Source organism: Sebastes umbrosus, chromosome 2 (genome assembly GCF_015220745.1).
Source record: "Sebastes umbrosus isolate fSebUmb1 chromosome 2, fSebUmb1.pri, whole genome shotgun sequence".
In the NCBI taxonomy this organism is placed as follows: domain Eukaryota; kingdom Metazoa; phylum Chordata; class Actinopteri; order Perciformes; family Sebastidae; genus Sebastes; species Sebastes umbrosus.
The window spans coordinates 40,677,333-40,696,260 of NC_051270.1; the positions used below are offsets into that span (position 1 = coordinate 40,677,333).

At 43.6% G+C, this 18,928-nt stretch overlaps 1 protein-coding gene across 1 annotated transcript in view; it reads left to right on the top strand.

Moving 5' to 3' along the window:
* The window catches only part of nav2a (neuron navigator 2a), a 412,350-nt gene that overhangs the window by 342,054 nt on the left and 51,368 nt on the right, over nt 1-18,928 (top strand). The window contains 4 exon segments of the mRNA XM_037796117.1: nt 9,441-9,570; nt 13,008-13,320; nt 14,300-15,023; nt 17,372-17,591. Coding sequence (XP_037652045.1) covers nt 9,441-9,570; nt 13,008-13,320; nt 14,300-15,023; nt 17,372-17,591 — 1,387 coding nt within the window.

The following is an 18,928-nucleotide window of genomic DNA, read 5'->3' on the forward strand; positions in this document are numbered from 1 at the left end:
ATATTAGTTCTGTGGGTTGGAACTATGTTTGGGGTAGAAAAGGTTAATGTTGAGCTTAACAACTGTCCACACTGTCGGTAGTCAATCCATGTTTTCTATAATTAATTGGAAATCAGTGTGTTGTGTTTTTGTTTCCACACTTAAATAGTATGCAGTTTGGGGATGTCACTATAAGGAAGTTTACATTTTTTAAATTAATAAACATGTGACAACACCAGTGTTACCGATTACACCGGAAATTTTAAGATGATGGTCAATATCTGTAGAGCGCTGAGTTTGATCTTTAACGTTGGACGGCTGGTCGTCTGGCCTCTCCGGTCGAGCTTTCGCTGCGTGGCCGCAGGTTTCCATGTGGCGCCGCTGCGCCACGCACACCAGCTGTGACCGCTCCGTCTTCACAGCTTCATACCAAAACTTTACAGATTGCCTTATTAACTTTATGGTTCCCTTATAGCTTTGGATTTAAATCCCAAATATTTTTGCTTTTCACTTTGACACCAAATCCTCCGCCATTGTCTTATCTGCCAATTCTCTATCGTCCTGTATGTGTGGAAACTTGACCACTGCTACCACTGTACGTAGCAAACACTTTCACTTTCAGTTTGTAGCATCCGTCCTCCGACTATGTATTGATAACACAGCGCTGATACGAAAAAAAAATTAACCAAATGGGTTTTTATTTCAAGAAATAAAGCAGAACGATGGTGGGGGAGGTGGCCAAGTAATGTAATCGGTGTGTGCCCGAACAACGCGGCAAGCATAATGCAGTTTAATGATTTTGAAGACTTTACTGCATTTTTAGATACTGGTTCTTTATCAAAAAAACTTTTATTTATTGCACATGTTTGCGCTGTGTGACTAGAAATTAAGTTCAGATGGAGAAGCAACTGAGAGCATCTGTGGGAGCAAAGCTCATAGTGGAAAAAAAACAAGTGGCTCAACGTTAACTCCTGAAAATGTTTTATTTCCTCATTTTATTATCTGGCCCCCAGGGATCCCATGATGCAGTTTGATAGCACACAGGTGTAGATGCAGGAGTTACAGCCTTGTGTTTCATTCTAGCACCGAGGCGACAATGGGCTGGTTGGTATGCGGTGTGTGTTTAAGTATGTCTGCACACACGTGAGAAATTCCACATTTCTCCGGTTAGTCTTTTAAATTCCGCTTTTCGAGCGGATGCAGCATAGCGGAGTCGTGTGCCTGTATCCGGTGATGCGTGTCACATGTGTGAAGAGTTTATTTTACCATGGATCCGGGTCAGTCGCTTGAATCCAAGGGAGTGTGTGTTTACACATCAAACAGAGAGAAAGAGACAAGTTAGAGGAAATCTGAGTGAAGAGAGGCAGCCAGAGGGATCGAAATGCTTTGATAGATTCTCAGAGTGCAGATAGCAAATGTTTTCCCAAAGACGGGAGACAATGGAGCCAGACACGGGAGAGAGACAGACATTCCTGAGTGTGTTGTCCAGTATTGGTCCAGTATTGCAGGAGAACGCTGTAACCAGCAGTAGGGCTGGGCGATATGGAGATATTACATCATCCAAAATCTAAGACGATATCTAGTCATATCACAATATTGATTTAATATGTATATATTGCCCCAGGCCTAACCGGCAGCCGCGAAACGAGCTGCGATGGCAAGTGAGCAGCGTCAATGTAACGTTACGTTCACTAAAAGTTCTTGTTTTTGCCACTGACGGGCTCAGATTGTTATTATAGGTGTCTGGCAGCATTATAGAAAGGACCCTACAGAGAAATAAAACCTTTTTCTTCTTTCTCTTGATCCGGTGATCTCCATAAAGAGGACCTGCTACCTATGGAGATATAAACGTCTCATTCTAAGCTAACGAAAACACAACGGTTCTTATTATCAGGTCATTATACACTAAAGAAAACATACTTAGTAATATTATATTCCATTTCTGCCAATAGATTTCCCAAAATGCTACACACTGTTCCTTTAAATGAAAAATAGCAGAGAAACATATTCATATCCCTCAACTAAGCCATCAAAACATATTGTTTGATATTGGTACCAGAAGTCAGGTATTATATCGACATTTATATCAAAACATTTCAAAAGCTCAGATCATCAAGATATGATTCCACTGAAAACTTGATAAACAATCATGTTGTGTCCTTGCGCCGTGAGAAAAACGAGTTTTTCACGTTGTTCCGTTATGCAAACCATATGAACTAACAGGAATAAAGTGTTCTGCATGTCTCTGATGGAGCTATGTTTGGATTGAAGTCTCAACACCAGCTCCTCTGTCCTGATGTTGTGTCTGTACAACCTCACCTGTGTCCCCCCCCCAACCTTGAGGTCTGTAAAGTCAGCGAGACAGTCAGAATCGTCCCCCGTCTGTCTGTCCGTCTGTGAGGACAGAGATTTGGTGTGTTACCAACCAGCTGCAGTGTGAGGACCAGTAGTCGCCCCTCAAACACAGGAAATCCCCTTACTTCTGCTTCACGGCTCTGTTGTGGCCGCATGTCTGTGTGTACATTTCTGCGGCACACATCCTGTGTGCATGTGCCAGTGTCGGACGGGTTTTTTCAGGAGGGGGGTTACAGTGCTGCCAGGCCAACCGCAGTCCCGAGGGACACGCACAAGAACAGTTAAACAAACACAACCACGGCCTTTTTCTCAGGACACTTCCAGACACTCCTATTGGCTGACCCACATGGTAGAGCTTTTTTTTCATTGCCCCCCTCCTCCTTTCCTCCCCCGCTCTGCTCATCTCTTTGCAGGTTTGGCCTATGAACTCTGACCCTTTCGGGAAAGCAGAAAGCTTTCTAGAGGGACCCGGCAAGAGGCTTGATTTGGGTCACTTTTCCTTCTCCGCTGCTGTCCTCTCTGACCGGTTTACAGGCCTTTCAGCTTCTTTACTGAGTGAGACAATGAAGTCTTAGCTCGCTCACAAAGTTTGAACTGCACACAAATCCAATCATTTTCCATAGCTGTGAGCACCAAAAACAAAGTCCCATTCACCCCAACTGTATTGTGGTGAAGACCGAAATCTGAAAATCCCCAAACAATCTAAATGAGTGGATGCTGTAAGAGGTTAAAGGGCGGGTCCTTCTGCGTTCTTTTCTGTTTCTTTTTTCAAATGGAAACGTCCACTCAGCCGAATTAAGCAAATCAATAAGGTTATGAATAATGTGAATGTTAGCACTACCTGAGTCAAAGTTAGCTGTGCTAAGTTTGGAGATAACTGGGAGGTTATATGTATACTTCTGCGTTCTGAGAGGTCAAATGAATGTATTTTGTATATTTGTGAATGTAGTCTGGTGGCTTTGAAGAGAGCGATATACTGCCTTCCCTGTCAGAAAGGGCTGTCTGGTGGCGAGTTAAAGCAGCTGTGGATGGGAGCAGAAGAAAAACGTATTTTAGCCACCTAAAAAAATCAATGGATATCAGTGTAAGTTTACACTATATTTAGAGTATCTTCATCGCTTTACCTCGCCGTCAGAAAGACATTTCCGTTGTGAAACTGAAGCTGTTCTTGTCGCTCTCCTTGAAGCAACCAGACTACATTCGCAAAAACAGTAATTTTACCTAACAGAACGCGGGAGTATACATACAACCCCATTTCAAAAAATCTTTAAGTTATTTCCAAACTGAGCTCGGCTAACTTTGTGTCAGCTAGTGCTTGCATTCACATTATTCATAACCTTACTGATTAGCTTACTGTGGTAACCTATATTACTGCTTTTTACTAACGGCTCCTTTCCATTTGAAAAAAACGTAAAAGAACACAGATAACGCCCTTTCATAAAAACAGCAATTTGAACTCACAGAACACAGGAGTTGCTGGTCTACCGCTGCACTGATGGGTTAGCTTATTTGTGTTATTGTGTGACTTTGGTGTTTTAAAGGGTTAATGCAAATTCACCAAAGTCACACAATAACAAACAAAGTAATCGATCAAGCAGCAGTAGACCAGCAACTCCCGTCTTCTGTGAGGTCAAATTACTGTATTTGTCAAGGGAGTCTGGTGGCTTTGAAGAGAGCGTAGATAGATATAACGGCTTCAGTTGCTCGTCTAAAAGGGCTGTCTGATGATAATGTAAAGCGCTGAAAATATTCTAAATATAGGGTACACTTTATATTGATTTTTTTTAGGTGGGCTTTTCTTTTAGATGTCTAAAATGTGTTTTGCTACTGCCCCGATCCACATGTCTTTGCTCCTGTGCCGGTACTCCTGTTTGTTTCTCTAAACTGGGAAAGTGCCGACTGCCATCTAAGTTACTGTATGTACTACGCTGACCATAAGGATCTAAATTTATATATACTGTATATGCAGCAGCATCATCATGAAACCTACGTCAGGTCATGTGGGAAAAAGTTTTTAGAAAGGCTTGGGAAAATAGCATTTTGATGCTAAAACATACGTACTTCGACTAAAATTAGATTATTCGGATTTGAATACATAAGAAACACCACTTCGTAATAATTATATAAAAAATATATTAAAATAAATAATGAACCTGCCTGCCCCTGAAGTGAATTTTTTTTTTTTTTTTTTTTTTGGTTTTGGTGAACGGACCCTTTTAAGAGGAAGAATAAGAAGCACCTTACCTCCCCCCCCTCAGTGTGATAATCTATTAGTTGTCGGCCTGCACTTGGCACCACTTCCTCCCAGGGCCAGCCAGCAGTTAACGTGTCCGTCTCCTGTGATTGGCCATAGAAGGCTCGGCGGTGGTTAACTGGCGGGTTGCTTTGCCAGCAGGAGGCTGTGGGCTGGGCCACGCCGCTTGGCCTGATCTCTAATTAGCACTGGCTTGTCAGTTAGTCAGGGTGGATCTGTCTGGGAAATTGCAGTCTTGCACACACAAACCATAGCTGGGAAGCACACAGGAAAGCAACAGTGGGGATGAGGATTGTCCTTGAGTTTCAGGGGGAGTTTGTCTGTGATCATGTGGCTTTGACTTGTGTTGCTGTTTGATTCTTGTTAGGCTGAAGCGGCTTATTTAGAGCTCGGGGTGTGTTTTTGTGTGCTCTATTAGTGGCGTGGCTGCAGCAGTGAAGTGGTTAACAGTCCCGGGGGAGGCTCATGTTTCCAGCAGTAGGGCAGGTCCTTCCCTCTTCTTCTCCCCCCCGGTTTCTGTCTCTGTTAGTCCAGAGAGAGACAAACAGTGCCCGAGGGATGAACCATCAGAGCAGCGAGCGACAAAGGAGCTCAATCTAGGAACGCTGCCAGGGCGAGAGACATTGAGAAAGCTCAGAAAGAGAGAGAGAGGCAGACAGAGAGACATTTGGCTGTGTGAACTCTCTCAGCGGCATGAAGTCATGAAGCTCTCTGTCCAGCTTGGCATTTTCCCGCAGCGCCCTGGTTCCCACGGCAACCCAGGCACCCTGACCAGGTAGATGCTATGTGTGTGTAGAGGAAACTTTGTCCTTATAGTAGGCTGAGCGGTTCAGTCGGTGTTCAGGAAGTGCTGAGATCTTTGTGGGTTTGTATATGTTTGTGTATTCATGCTGTCTACATATCTTTATTTTCTATCTGTGCATGTGTGTGTGGGACTTTCCCTTTGTGGCTTGATGGACGAGCTGAGACGGTTGTGGTCACTCTGAATCTCTCAGCACCCCTCGACTCGTGTGCTCCACGGATGCTTTCAACTCTTGAAATTCCCAGCGTCTCCGCTCTGCTGCTGTTTCAGTTATTCTGCCAGTAACTCCAGAGGGAAGCTGTGTTTACCCCCCCTCTCTCTCTGCTTGTCAGTTTGTTATCAAGGTTGTTTAAAATGCCAGCTGATTAGATTTTGGGGGTGATCTGAATGTGGGATTGCACTCACCAATCTTTTGGTTTGATTTAGTTTTTGAATGCTATAATTCTGATGTTGTGTTCATGTGCTGCTGGGAAACATTCAGGACTTCCCGGCTGGCTGCTGAACAACACTGCATTGACTTGCTTGTCTGTAAATCTAACGTGACAGATGAATGATGAATGTGAAGTCGTATGAAGTGCTGGTATTTGAACTTCAGTTTTTTTTTTTCGTAGAGTGAAATGTTTCTGTATCATCAGGTGTCAACAACTGTTGAGTATCAAAAGCTTGGTCGGATCCCGAGAGATATTTCCTCCTTTTTAGGAACTTTGACGCTGTATTTTATTTGGGAAAATAAAACGTTTGGCTGCTTGATCTTTCTAGAAGTATTTTGTTAAGTTAAAAAGCAGAAAACATGTTCATATTGCTCTACTGTAAGGTGTCGGAAAAAGTATTGTTTGGTATCAGTATCAATTAAACTAGATGTTAGGGGTGTGGGGAAAAATCTACATAGCAAAGTATCGTGATATTTTGTGTGACAATATTGTATTGATTCACGGGCATCAAGTATTGATCTTTTATTATAAACTATTAACCTCTTAACAATCCGACTGGCCGCTATTCTGTCTTTAAGAGGTTGTAGCGGGCTCAGTCTTAGAGCTAGAAACATACTAGTGATACTAGAGCTAGTGAAAATACCTGCATCATATGAAACTAGAAAACCTAAAGAATCCATTGGTACCAAATGGTAAATGGATTTGCATTTATATAGCACTTTCTAGTCTTCCAACCACTCAAAGTGCTTTACATGTCAGCATTCACCCATTCACACACACATTCATACACTGATGGCAGATGCTGCCATGCAAGGTGCCAGGATCTGATCTAAATACTCATTCACACACCTCATGGAACCACCGACCTTCTGATAGGTGGACGACCTGCTCTATCCTCTGAGCCACAGTCGTCAACCATGTCATGTTAGCTTGTCGGGAAGAATGCTCTAATAACGCTCCAAAGTTACGCTTGGCATGGCCATTTTCCCTTGACCTCTGACCTCAAGATATGTGAATGAAAACTCTGAGATGAACAGAGAGAAAACTGTATCTTATTATATAAAACACATGTTAACAAACTGCATCATCTGCAGTTGAAAAAAGGGAATGATTTGCAATATGTCGCAATATATCTTATTGCAATACTCAGCATATTGCAAAATGTTTAAAAACGCATTAAGATCTTATCGTATTGTGGGGCCTCTGGTGATTCACACCCCAACAACATATCGTAAAATATCAAGCAAAAAGGTCAAAAGTTCTGTTTCCAGCTGCTGAGATGTGAGGATGTGAGGATGAGTTGCTTCCTCTGTTCCACATCGTTGTATCACTGAATATCTTTTTGTGTTGGACAGTAAAACTATTGTCTTCAACAATTTAAAGACATCATTTTGGGCTCACGGAGCTTGTGATGGGATTCTTATAGACTAATCGGTTTACTTGCAAAAAACAGTCAACAGATTAATAATCAATAATGAAAGTAATCTTTAACTGCAGCCCTGTTTAATGTGGTATAGTTAAGAAACGTGTGTCATGGTGATTACTGTTTCACTACTGTCATACAAAGACCTGCTTGACATTGTTGTTAATGTGTCATTAGTCTTGTGTGTGTGTGTGTGTGTGTGTGCGTGCGTGCGTGCGTGCGTGCGTGCGTGCGTGCGTGCGTGTGTCAGTCCTCTGGTGCAGCCAGCCCTGCACTGGCCGTGACCATCAGCCTCCCTCTGGTCCTTTCAGAGTGATGTTTGCCAACTGGCCGAGCTTCCTGTCCCCCACAGACTCCCAGCGGATACACACACACACACACCCACACACACGCACACACACACACACACACACACACACACACACACACACACACACACACACACACACACACACACACATATTTACAAATATCCTGCATTAACTCCCGCCGTGTTTGCTCTGTTCAGATGGGTTTGTTTGAACAACTCACAGACACGCTCACTCACACACAAACACACCCTGTGATGTCACCCCTCCAACCAGCCTTTGTTCATATGATAGACAACCCCATTCAGCCTGTGTGTGTGTGTGTGTGTGTGTGTGTGTGTTTGTACCCAAGCTGAAGTCATTTCAGATGGAGAATAAAGGAAGAGACTCACCAGGCAGTCAGAGAAGCCGGATCTATTTTTTTTAAATTTTATTTCCATTGTAGTTACAATGTAGTTTTTCTTCTCATTTCTTTTCATACATTTATCATAAACACAACTAGACAGAGAACTTCATACTTCATTTCCTTCTAAAATGAAGTATACAGATTATTTGTTTTACATGTAGACACATCCGGTATGTGTCCATACCCTTAATCACTCTTCAACAACCGTCCTCACACACCTACTGTAGGGATACTGTAAGTGGAAATGACATTAGGGCTGTCCTTTACCAAAGAAATCCTTAGTCGACTAAAGGCCCAGACACACCGAGCCGACATCAAAGAACTAGCAGCGATGAAGGCCTGTTCACGTCACCTTTGTCTTGGCCGACAAGTTGCATTTAAACACACCGCAAAGACGACGGCCGACACCCGGTACGTTCTGCGCCTGCGTGAGATTAAATAACTCTCCCTACCAGCAGGTGGCGGTAGTCTGTATTCATCATTCAAAAAGGGAAACCAGAAGACCGAGGACGGCGGATATACAAGCCGTTGTTATGATACGTACGTGAAACAAAGCGGTTTGCCGACCATTTTCACACCACTCTCACTCACCACTTAGCTTCAATCCAGATGTTCATGTCACTGTGAAAATATCCATGTGTTGGAACAATCAGATGAGATGAAGATGAAACGAGAAGAGCCTTCTGTGTGTGTGCTCTTGACTTTACTCGTTGACTTGCTTTCCTTCGTTTCTCTTCTCACGGACTGATTCGTTAAAGCTGATCAGCCAATCAGAGTGATTTCTCTCACCGATGAGCTCCGCAGCCGATTCAACATGCTGAATCGGCCGAAAAACCTCTGACAGACTAGAGTCGACGGTGCGGGACACACCGCAGAAACTAGACCGACAGACGCTCACCGACGGCCCCGAACTGTCCGACAACCGACCGTCGGCTTGGTGTGTCAGGACCTTTATTCAACACTCATACGATTTTGTAGACTAATTGATTAGTTGATTTAATTGACGGATCTGTAAAGCTGATATTCATACGTTTTATAGAAATAAGTCATTCAGCATGAAAAAAGCATAAAAAAGACTAATTGGCTTAAGAAATCTTAGTCGGCTAATCAACTAAGAGGGGGATGCCCTCGTACACATCTGTGCTTAACAGCACATTTTAAAGAGGAAAAAAGGATGAACTTTGAAGTGTTTTATAGTAAGTTTTATCACTTCATTTGCAAAAAATGAAAATCCCACTGCAGCTCCAAAAAGCATCTTTGTCTCTAAAGAGCTGACTGTTCACGGTGTAAGAAGCATCACACCCCACTGCTGTGTTTCTAATGACCGTCTGATGTGTGATTTTAATGTCTGTCTCTTCAAATAGGAGCCAAACATGAGCTGCTGTCGGCCATGTGGACCTCCCCCCCATCCTCTCCACTCTGACAGATTTATTGTTTAAAGAGTACTAAAGTGAACCTCTCTCTCTCTCTCTGTGTGTCCAGCTGGGATGACAGCAGCTCTGTGAGCAGTGGCATCAGCGACAACATCGACACAGATGACATCAACACCAGCTCCTCCATCTCCTCTTATGCCAACACGCCCGCTGCACAGCGCAAGGGCCTCAATACACAGGTAAGACTACACACACACACATAACCATATTTAAATGTTCTGTGAGGAACTTTTAACTGGTTATGAAACCGCCTGAATTTCATCCTGATGCCTCTATATGACCTACATAAGTAAACCAGACCATCAACAAGGAGATTGGCTATTTCTATCTAGTTATTCTTAATGCTTGTCATCGGTGCCACCGGCTCGGATTCCACACAAAATCAGACGAAATCATGCAAGTTCACCAGAAACTCCTTCAGCTCAGACTCCAGACCTCCAGCGGGGCCTCCAGCGGGGGCCTCCAGCGGGGCCTCCAGCGGGGCCTCCAGCGGGGCCTCCAGCGGGGCCTCCAGCGGGGCCTCCGGCAGCGACCAGCCAGTCAAAGCTCCGGTGAGAGGTGGAGAGCTCCGCGCCCGGCAGCAGCAGCTCCTCCTCCGGCGAGGAGCAGAGCTTTACCTCGCTGCTCCACTGTTCCCTGCTGGGAGCCAACACCGACACCACACTGCTGGAGGCCCAGGCCGTATTGCTGGGCCCGCTGGAGAGAAGGGAGGCAAGGGAGAACCAGTACCAGTACTGAGCGGGGTAGACTGTCAGACCCTGCTGCAGTAAAATGAGAGTTTCTAAAGGGACTTTGGTGCTCGGAAATACCACTAAAATCAACACAAAATGACGTATTAACTGTAAGAAGAAAACCAAATTAGTTTGATGATTGTGCCATGTGTTGGGATAGCCGGTTCCATTTTGGATCTGGTTCCAAGTTGATTAAGTATCTGGATTCATTAAATTCAGACTTTCTATCTCCTCTCCCTTATTTATTAGAAAAGTTACAAAACATTCAGGTAGTCATTTATCTAAACACCAAATATGTAATATACCTTACAAAGGTTGAGTTTCATTTCTTTCAATATCAATGTTTGAATTGCAGCTCTTACATGCCGTTAGGTTGTTGAAAGCTGATTGGAAATCAGAAATACTTTAATGACATTTATTTACATTTTATATTTTGTATCAGCGCTGCATTACTACATTTAGGGCATATTTGAGTGCCTTTGAGCTTGTTTTCTGACAGAGCTCAGGAGCTGTGATCTACAATGACGTTTTATTGGACGTTGAAGCCTATTTTTTCACCATTAAAGAAAAAAGCCAACACGATGCACAACTTACCATGTCAAAAATATGACCACATGAGTTCCATTTGAAGGCAGCATGAGTTTCTCATACGGTCTGTGAATTGATTTCAATGAAAGATCTACAATTGTGAAGTAGCCTTATTTCCTTTGGCATTGTGAAATGGTTGGAATAATGTAAACTGGATGTATAAAGTGGTAAACTGATGCAACCGTCTCCTTCCACTTGGCCTCATTTCCCAGCATTCCTCTGCATTCAGAGAAGAATGTGAGACTATAGATGTTAACTCACAAAGCTAAAGCTGATGTTGACTCTGGCCTCAAATCATTAAACACTGATTAAGAGCCACTACGCTTCAGGAACGTGAGACCATAATATTGTCAGCTGACTGGCGTTGTTGTAGCTGATGTGGAGCCGGTCACCATGTGATGTACGTGTGTCCATTCGGACTGCAGAGGTCGAGGTGCTGAAGGAAAAACAAAGGAGGACACAAAGGAGCCTTTCTCTCCGTCCAGCAGCCTGACACGGCGCAGCTTGATTAAGCCTGTTTTAAATTCTGAGCAGCTTGCTACATTTTTGCGCTGTTGCCTCGGCAACTTCAGATTCAACTTAAAAGCAGCCGTCATCACTCAAACAGCTGTTAGACAAATAAAGGCTCTGGTGAAATAGCTAAGTTTATTTAAAACAATAAAAACTCCTAAAACTCCTCAAATAATGCCTTCAGTATGCTTCAGGTTAAGATGTAAAGTTGTGGGTGATCAGCAACTATTTCCTCTCTTTTTATTGTAAACAACCTTCACAGGAAGCTAAAGACGTCCACACATGATCAGCGGTAAAATCATTCTGCGCTGGCTGTGCCATTGTTTTCCTATGGGGAGAAACCGCAACCGAGCGATGCGCTCAAAGTTCAAATTATTTCAACTCTGACCTCGGCTACCGCTGACCTTTCAAAGCTGCAACTGTTGTTGTTGCATTGAAACAGTGAAGGGCATTCCTTGTGCTCTTTTTGGTGACATATTATACCTGCCGCCTCTGCGAGGCTCTGCGAGGCTCTGCGAGGCTCTGCGCCCGACCTCACAGTGAGTGAAGAGCAAATTTGTTATCATGCGAAGGCAGCTTTAGGGTTTGAGACACCAGTGGAGTTCTCTGCTGTGGTGGTGGATTTACTGACTGTGAGATTTAACTCCCTGACCAGCCCGTATCCTAAAAACGATGTTCCCATACAACCAAACTACATTGTGAATTAAGTTTCGACGGAAACATATTTTGTCGCGGATTACGTTTGTTTTTGATGTATCACAAATCTATCTGTAGAGATTGTCCGTGGAAGAAGGAGGTCGGGGTGGATGGGTCACAAACAGGATGTTCACCCAGGAGACTGCTGGTTTTGTCCCAGGTGAAACTAAAAGTCAACATTCACTCATTTGAATTGATGTCCGTACCTTAATAAGAAAACAAACGTAGTCATTCGAAGCCTAACCAAATACTTTTGTTGTGTTTTCTTGTTTAGTTTTGTTTCAGTGTTAATCCAAGGGAAAATACCTTTTCCTCTGAACAGAATTGAGAATGCAGTTTAGTTTTATGGGAACGTAATTCTTCTAGGAGACAGGTAGGGTTGGGCGATAAATCAATATGATAATTTATCGTCTTTCAATGGAATCGTATCGTGATAAAATCATATATCCAGATATCGTGATACATAGTTACCTCGTCTAAATTGATAATAACAAGCACTAACTCAAATTTCTCAGAAAATCTGATAATTTTGCACTAAAGTTCTTAATGAAGAAAAAACTGCATACTGTTCATTTGTCAAGTACTTAATTCACACGGGAGTATACAAAAATAGGCTTTACCATGTGGTTATTTCATATAGACTTTTTATTGATTGACTACCAGAGAACTTGCTATAGACATATGAAAGGACCTATATGAGGATAGAAGAGTTTGGCCATATTGCCTGGCCCTAGAGACGGGGTTGTCAAGACGCGACTTGATTCGAGACTTTAAAGCAAAAATCTTCTAGTCTCAAATTCTAACCTTGTAAAGTTCTAGATCAAATGAAAAATAAATGATACAGCACCACGCTAGCCGCTTTATTAGTCCATCTACCTAGTCTACCTAAAACATACGCAGCTTCAGAATCAGAACCTTTATCGGCCAAGTTTGTGTGCACATACAATGAGTTAGATTGATGGCTGTGGTCATAAAATGGACTACTTTTTAGAGGCACTTAGCAACGTCTCATAAAAGATGCTTTCTTCAGTGGTAATAAATCTACAACCTAAAGTGTGTGTGTGTGCGCGTGTGTGTGTTTGTGTTGGCAGCCTGTGACAGATGCAGAGAAGCACTCGGCCTCCACATCGGTGCACCAGGCCTGGTCAGGAGACGAGGTGAAGAGGCCAGACGGCGGGTCAGACAGCGGGGTCAGGATGGAGCCGGGCTCCAAGTGGAGTCGCCGGAACCCCTCCGACGTCTCTGACGAGTCCGACAAGGGCGGCTCGGGGAGGAAGACGCCCTCCGTGTCCCACACGGGCTCTTGGAGGAGAGGCATGAGCACTCAGGTGGGGGTGACGTCCCCCCGGACTAAAAGTAGCACAGGCTCCACGAGCTCTGGTGGCCTCAAGACCCACAGTTCAGGTAACACAGACACCACTCACATTCTGCTTGTCATTCTTTATCTCTTCACTTCTGAAATGAAATCAGCATCTCCTAAAAGCTGACAGTTTAGAGATGCAACTTGTTCATCTGTGAGTGTTACGATGTGATGTGACGATACACCTATCTACCGATTCAATACTATCACCATATTTGGGCGCCGATTCGATATGTATTGAGATTTTTAAGTATTTCGATTCAATATGATGATTTATTGTTGTTAACTATTTTATCACTAGACCATGGGAACAAGTTGAATCATACACTTCAAGGGACTTTTACTTTGGACAATATTTAAATTAATTCAGTAAAAATGTTTGATTTTCAGCATGTATGTAGTCAAAGATGTCCTGAAGTCAAATATATCAGTCATTGTCAGGAATTATTTATTAAATTTTTTCCAGCAACCCAAAAATCTGAGAATTTAATGGTATTTTCTATTTAATTTATTGGGGACATGTAATGTTTTGTCTTATTTTCATACATGTATTTTTTAAGTATAGTTCCCTTTGTTAACACCTTATTTTGAAAAGAGGACGTAGTCACACATTCCGCTAAAGGTGGTCTCTAGCTCTGCCGTCAGCTCTGTTCTCTTTATCCATCCATGGTCAGCTCCATCGGGGCCGTTTGAATGCAGAGAACATAATGTCAGTATGGGTACAGTTGTAGATACGGAATGGATATGACATCACGTTACTCAGACTACAACAATAAAAGCGCTAACTACCTTCTACCTCCACATAGACTCAGATGAAGCAAATATATCGATTTTGGCATTAAAAAGATACACAATATATACAGTACGTGAATCGATAACAGACACTTACTTATATTCTACTCGTCATTCTTTATCTCCTCATGAAAGCTGACAGTTTAAAGGTGCAACTTGTTCATCTGTGAGTGTGAATCATGTAACAGTGGCAACAGACCCCGCTGATGTCTCCTTCTATGTGTCCTGCAGGTAAGACAGATGACGTCAAGGTGTCAGAAAAGGGTCGTTTCTCTCCTCGATCTAACGGCCTTCACCGCTCACCCTCAGACGCAGGACGCAGCAGCGGCGATGAGGCAAAGAAACAGTCGATCCCCACCAGCCGCACATCGACGACAAATGCCCTCACACACAATGTTTCAGACCCCCACTCCCAGACACACACACACACCTCGCGCACCCCTACCAGCACCTTCGGCTTCAAGAAGCAGGGCCACGGGATGGTGACCATGGTTACTGCCAGCGGCGCCACCATCACAAGTGGCTCAGCCACCCTGGGGAAGATGCCCAAATCTGGGGCACGCTCACTTGCAGGAGGATTTAAGGCCGGTGGGCAGGATGGCGGGTCGGCGCTGGGTCACCACGACGACGGCTTCCTCCCGATGAGCGCCCGCTCCACCCTGCAGTACCGCAGCCTGCCGAGACCCAGCCGCTCGGGGGCGGCCGCCCGCAACGGAAACCGCTCCTCCACCAGCAGCATCGAGGCCGCCGTGCTCTCCGTCACGACTCACGGAAAAAACTCAATCGGCATCACCAAGGCCAACGGGTCGGGAGGCCTGCTGGCCAATCAGACGGACCGGGAGAAGGGCGTCTCTGAGATCGACAACCTGAGGAGCGGAGTGGTGGTGCAGAGTGGAGGAGCAGCGACGGTTCCTCTGACAGGAAGACAGCAGGTTTCCTCACCCACACTGCGCCGGTGAGCACACACACACACACACACACACACACACACACTTACAGAACATGACTTGTATTGCCAGTGATCCTGCAGACATAATGACGGCTGTGTGATGAGCCACACTGAGTGGGCCCTTCTTGTATGGGCTTGACTTTACCCACATACAACACAAACAGAGAGAGAAGGCCATTTGAAAAGTCAGTAATCATGCAGTCACAGTAAATGATAAACAGTGGTGAGTAATCACACGCGTGGACTTGTTTCACACACACACCTACACACACACACACACACACACACACACAGGCTCAGTGAGGTTAAATCAGGCCATTTTGAAAGGCAGGCTTTGAGCTGGGTTGATCAGCTGCCAAGCCTCAGCCTTGGCGGTGCGGGAGTTTGGGGGGGTGGAGAAGGGCGGGTGTGGTGCTGGGTAATGGGAGCTGAGTCTCTTACCTCAGCGCTCTGCCCTCATTAATGTGAGGGAGTGATAAGTCTTCAAAGAGGCTGCGTGCTGCCATTATCACCCACCGCGGCTCCAGTCATCATAGCCTACCATTTATCTCTAACCCGGGATTAGCAGACAACCAGGAGAGAGTTCTTTCTGTCTGTCTGTCTGTCTGTCTGTCTGTCCGTGTGTGTGTGTGTGTGTGTGTGTGTGTGTGTGTGTGTGTGGGTGTGGGTGTGTGTGTGTGTGTGTTTGAGCACTGGCTCTACCTCTCCTGGCTGCAGAGTAAAGACTAATGCTGGTGTTTTTGTCCCGTTAGCAGCGGGACCTTAATGATTGGCAAACTCAGCCAGCCTGCTTCTCCGCTTCTTTGATCCGGAACATATTCATGAATATTTACATGAAATTTGTTGTTTAATTTGCTATTAATATTCATAATCCCTTGAGGACGAATCCTAATGATTTTTCTAACCCCGTGACCTTTCTTTTTGTTGCAGCATCAGTTTTAAATTTACATTTATACACAAGAAAGAAGCTTCAAGCAACTTCAACAGCTGCAAACTTTACTTAAAAACAATGTCGGATAATTATAGCGTTAAAAGATGTAATTATGCCAGTGTTAATTCTGGCAGCTATTTCAGATTTAGTCTTTGTCTGAAAACGAAAATGCTTATTAGTTTTAGTCACATTTTAGTCATTTTTATCCTTCATAGTTTTAATCCAGTTTCAGTCACTGAAAAGTCATTCCATTTTAGTCAAATTGTTTTCTCTCTTAATTTTGTCAGCTATTTTGTTTTTATTTAATCTTAGTCCTGTTTCAGATTATATTCAACATTTCTGTCATTTTAGTCAAACATATTTCACATCAAATCTTATCTTATCATTATCTGATGAAAAACAGATTGAATGATTAAGAAAGCAGCTGTGCAGTTAGTTGGAGTCCTCCTGACTGACGGCGCTCATCATTCACACCCAGCGGTTCGTTATGAGAGCCGATCTGCCCACCCAACATGTAAAATATACGTACTCAACCACCCGAACCCGAACCCGACCCGCAAACCACAAACTTTATGCATTATACTCGCACGATACTCAGGATTGAGGTCTGAGACAGGAAGGAGAGAGACGGACTGAGCACCGCCGCCCCAACACAATGTGTGTGAGAGAGAGATTTTGGTAAAGTTTTTATGTTTATGTATGTAAGCTAAATTTTAGTCTCGTCTTTTTTTTCGTCATCAGTATTGCATGTTTGATATCTTCACTGTTGGTGTTTAATGACCTCGGTGCCGTCTCGTCATCGCCTCGTCTTAGTCATGGAAAAAAAAGGTCATTGACGAACATATTTCGTCATAGTTTTAGTTAATGAAATTAACATTGAATTATGCCCAACATGATAGTAATAAGTAAGGGATAATGTACAACGTGCGAGTCATTGTTGTGAAATAAACCCAGACAGGGCGATGCAGGACTTTATTTCAATGACCGGCTCGCTGTGCATTATCCTGTTTATTACACAGCTACTTACTAACTTAATAAATCAATAATTAGACACAAAATATTGATTAAAGGGGTCCTCCAGAATCGGAGATCAGAACTGCGTCCATAGCAACAGTTATACAGAAATAACAGACCACAGAATGCTCTAATTGACCAATCAGAATCCAGTATTTGACAGAGCAGTGTAATAAAAGACTCTATATACTTTATATAACGTCATATTCTCTGTTAAGGTCACACATTGACGGAATGTGCATCTTTCTCTCTATAGAGATTCAAATATCCTTCTGGCATAGTGCTCCTTCTATTAATTGATTATGTGATTTGTTAAAATTCAAAATGACATCCTTTGCTTTATTCCTGCTGTTTCATGAGTACTTTAGCCCGAGTTCTCACCCTTCCTCCCCTCACTGATTTTCCACAGATTGTTTGGTGGAAAGCCCAGTAAACAGGCTCCAGTCACCACGGCTGAAAACATGAAGAACTCCACTGTTATCTCCAACCCCCACGCCACCATGAACCATGTGGGCACGGTGCTCGAGTCCCCCGACGGAGGGCTGGGCGGCGTGGACAGCGAGACCTGTAGCCCCCTGTTTGGAGGCAGAGTGCAGGGAATCGGGATGGGGACGCTGGGCAGCGAGCAGGTGAGCAACATCACATATACAAATAATAGAGACAATGGTTGGGTTTGTTGGTCAACTTACTTCTCTTTAAATGATGAGAGCATAGATAACAAAATCAGCATTACTGGAAGTGATTCTTCATGGTAACCATAGACTCTAGTTGTTTGATAAAGCTTTAACATACACAATGTGGAAAAGGTAAAAAGATGTTTTTGTTTATTCTTTGGCTTTTAGATTCATAAGTCTTGAAAATTAAATATCTTCCCTTTAAAATAGCCTGGTTTATCTTTAGAATTGAGTCACGGGAGCAGCTCCTTATTCATTAGTTACACTGGTATTTTTAGCTGTTACACATTCTCAACCATAACTCATCATGAAAAGAGGCAAAGCACATTTTTTCTTTTCTTTTGAGTTTATTTTGGAGTTACATTTTAGTTATTTTTAGCCATACTAGTGACGGCAATGTTGGCCTGTTGGTCTGCCCACCACTTTTGTCCAGACTGCAATATCTCAACAATTATTGGAGGGATTTGTTTGAAATTTTGTACATTCATATCAAATGATAAAAGCCAGTGAGACAGTGTAAAAGGGGTTCTATTTCATCCTTACTGACCGCCAGAGGCAATGCGTCAACACTGAATATCTTTGTCTGGCGCATGCTCGCGTGTGACCTCGGATGACCCCGGTTAGGTATAAGTTCCGGTGTCATCCACAAGATCAGTCCTATTTCATCTTCTCCCTTACGCAGATTACTACTGTGGTAACATTAGTTCAAAAGCTAAATTATCTATGACTACATTTGTTAGAGCTTGTCGCCGGTAGCCATGTGACCACCGGTCGGAGTTGCAGAGTTTTTGCCCTCCAAAGCCTGTGACGAGCCGCCCCTTCACATGGTGTTTGTTCACCGTTCGGTTCACCGACAACAACAGCAGACGCTCCCACCCTGGTCATCACCAGCGTGATAAGGACCATCTTCACATGTGAACATCAATCGGTTACATCAATTTACATTGTTCTCTATAACGTTAATGTTACTGTGTTCATGATTAGCAGAGCGCTTAGCTCTATTTAACTCATATTTACAATGTTAACTGATGTAATAAATCAAGAGAGAAGTAGGCTCATTTTCTATCAGACTTCTACTGGATACAATCTGACTTCTTTTAGCAACCCGAGAAGTCGCCCCCTGCTGGCTGGTAGAGAGAATGCAGGTTTAAGGCACTTCAGCATTGGCTTCACTTCAGTTGCTGCCTGGTGATATGTGAATGTTGTGTTCACAACTTATTTCCTCTGTCCCCACGTGACTAAAAGAGTTACTGCAGGTTTGACTTTTCATCTAGCGCCAGCATCACCAAAAC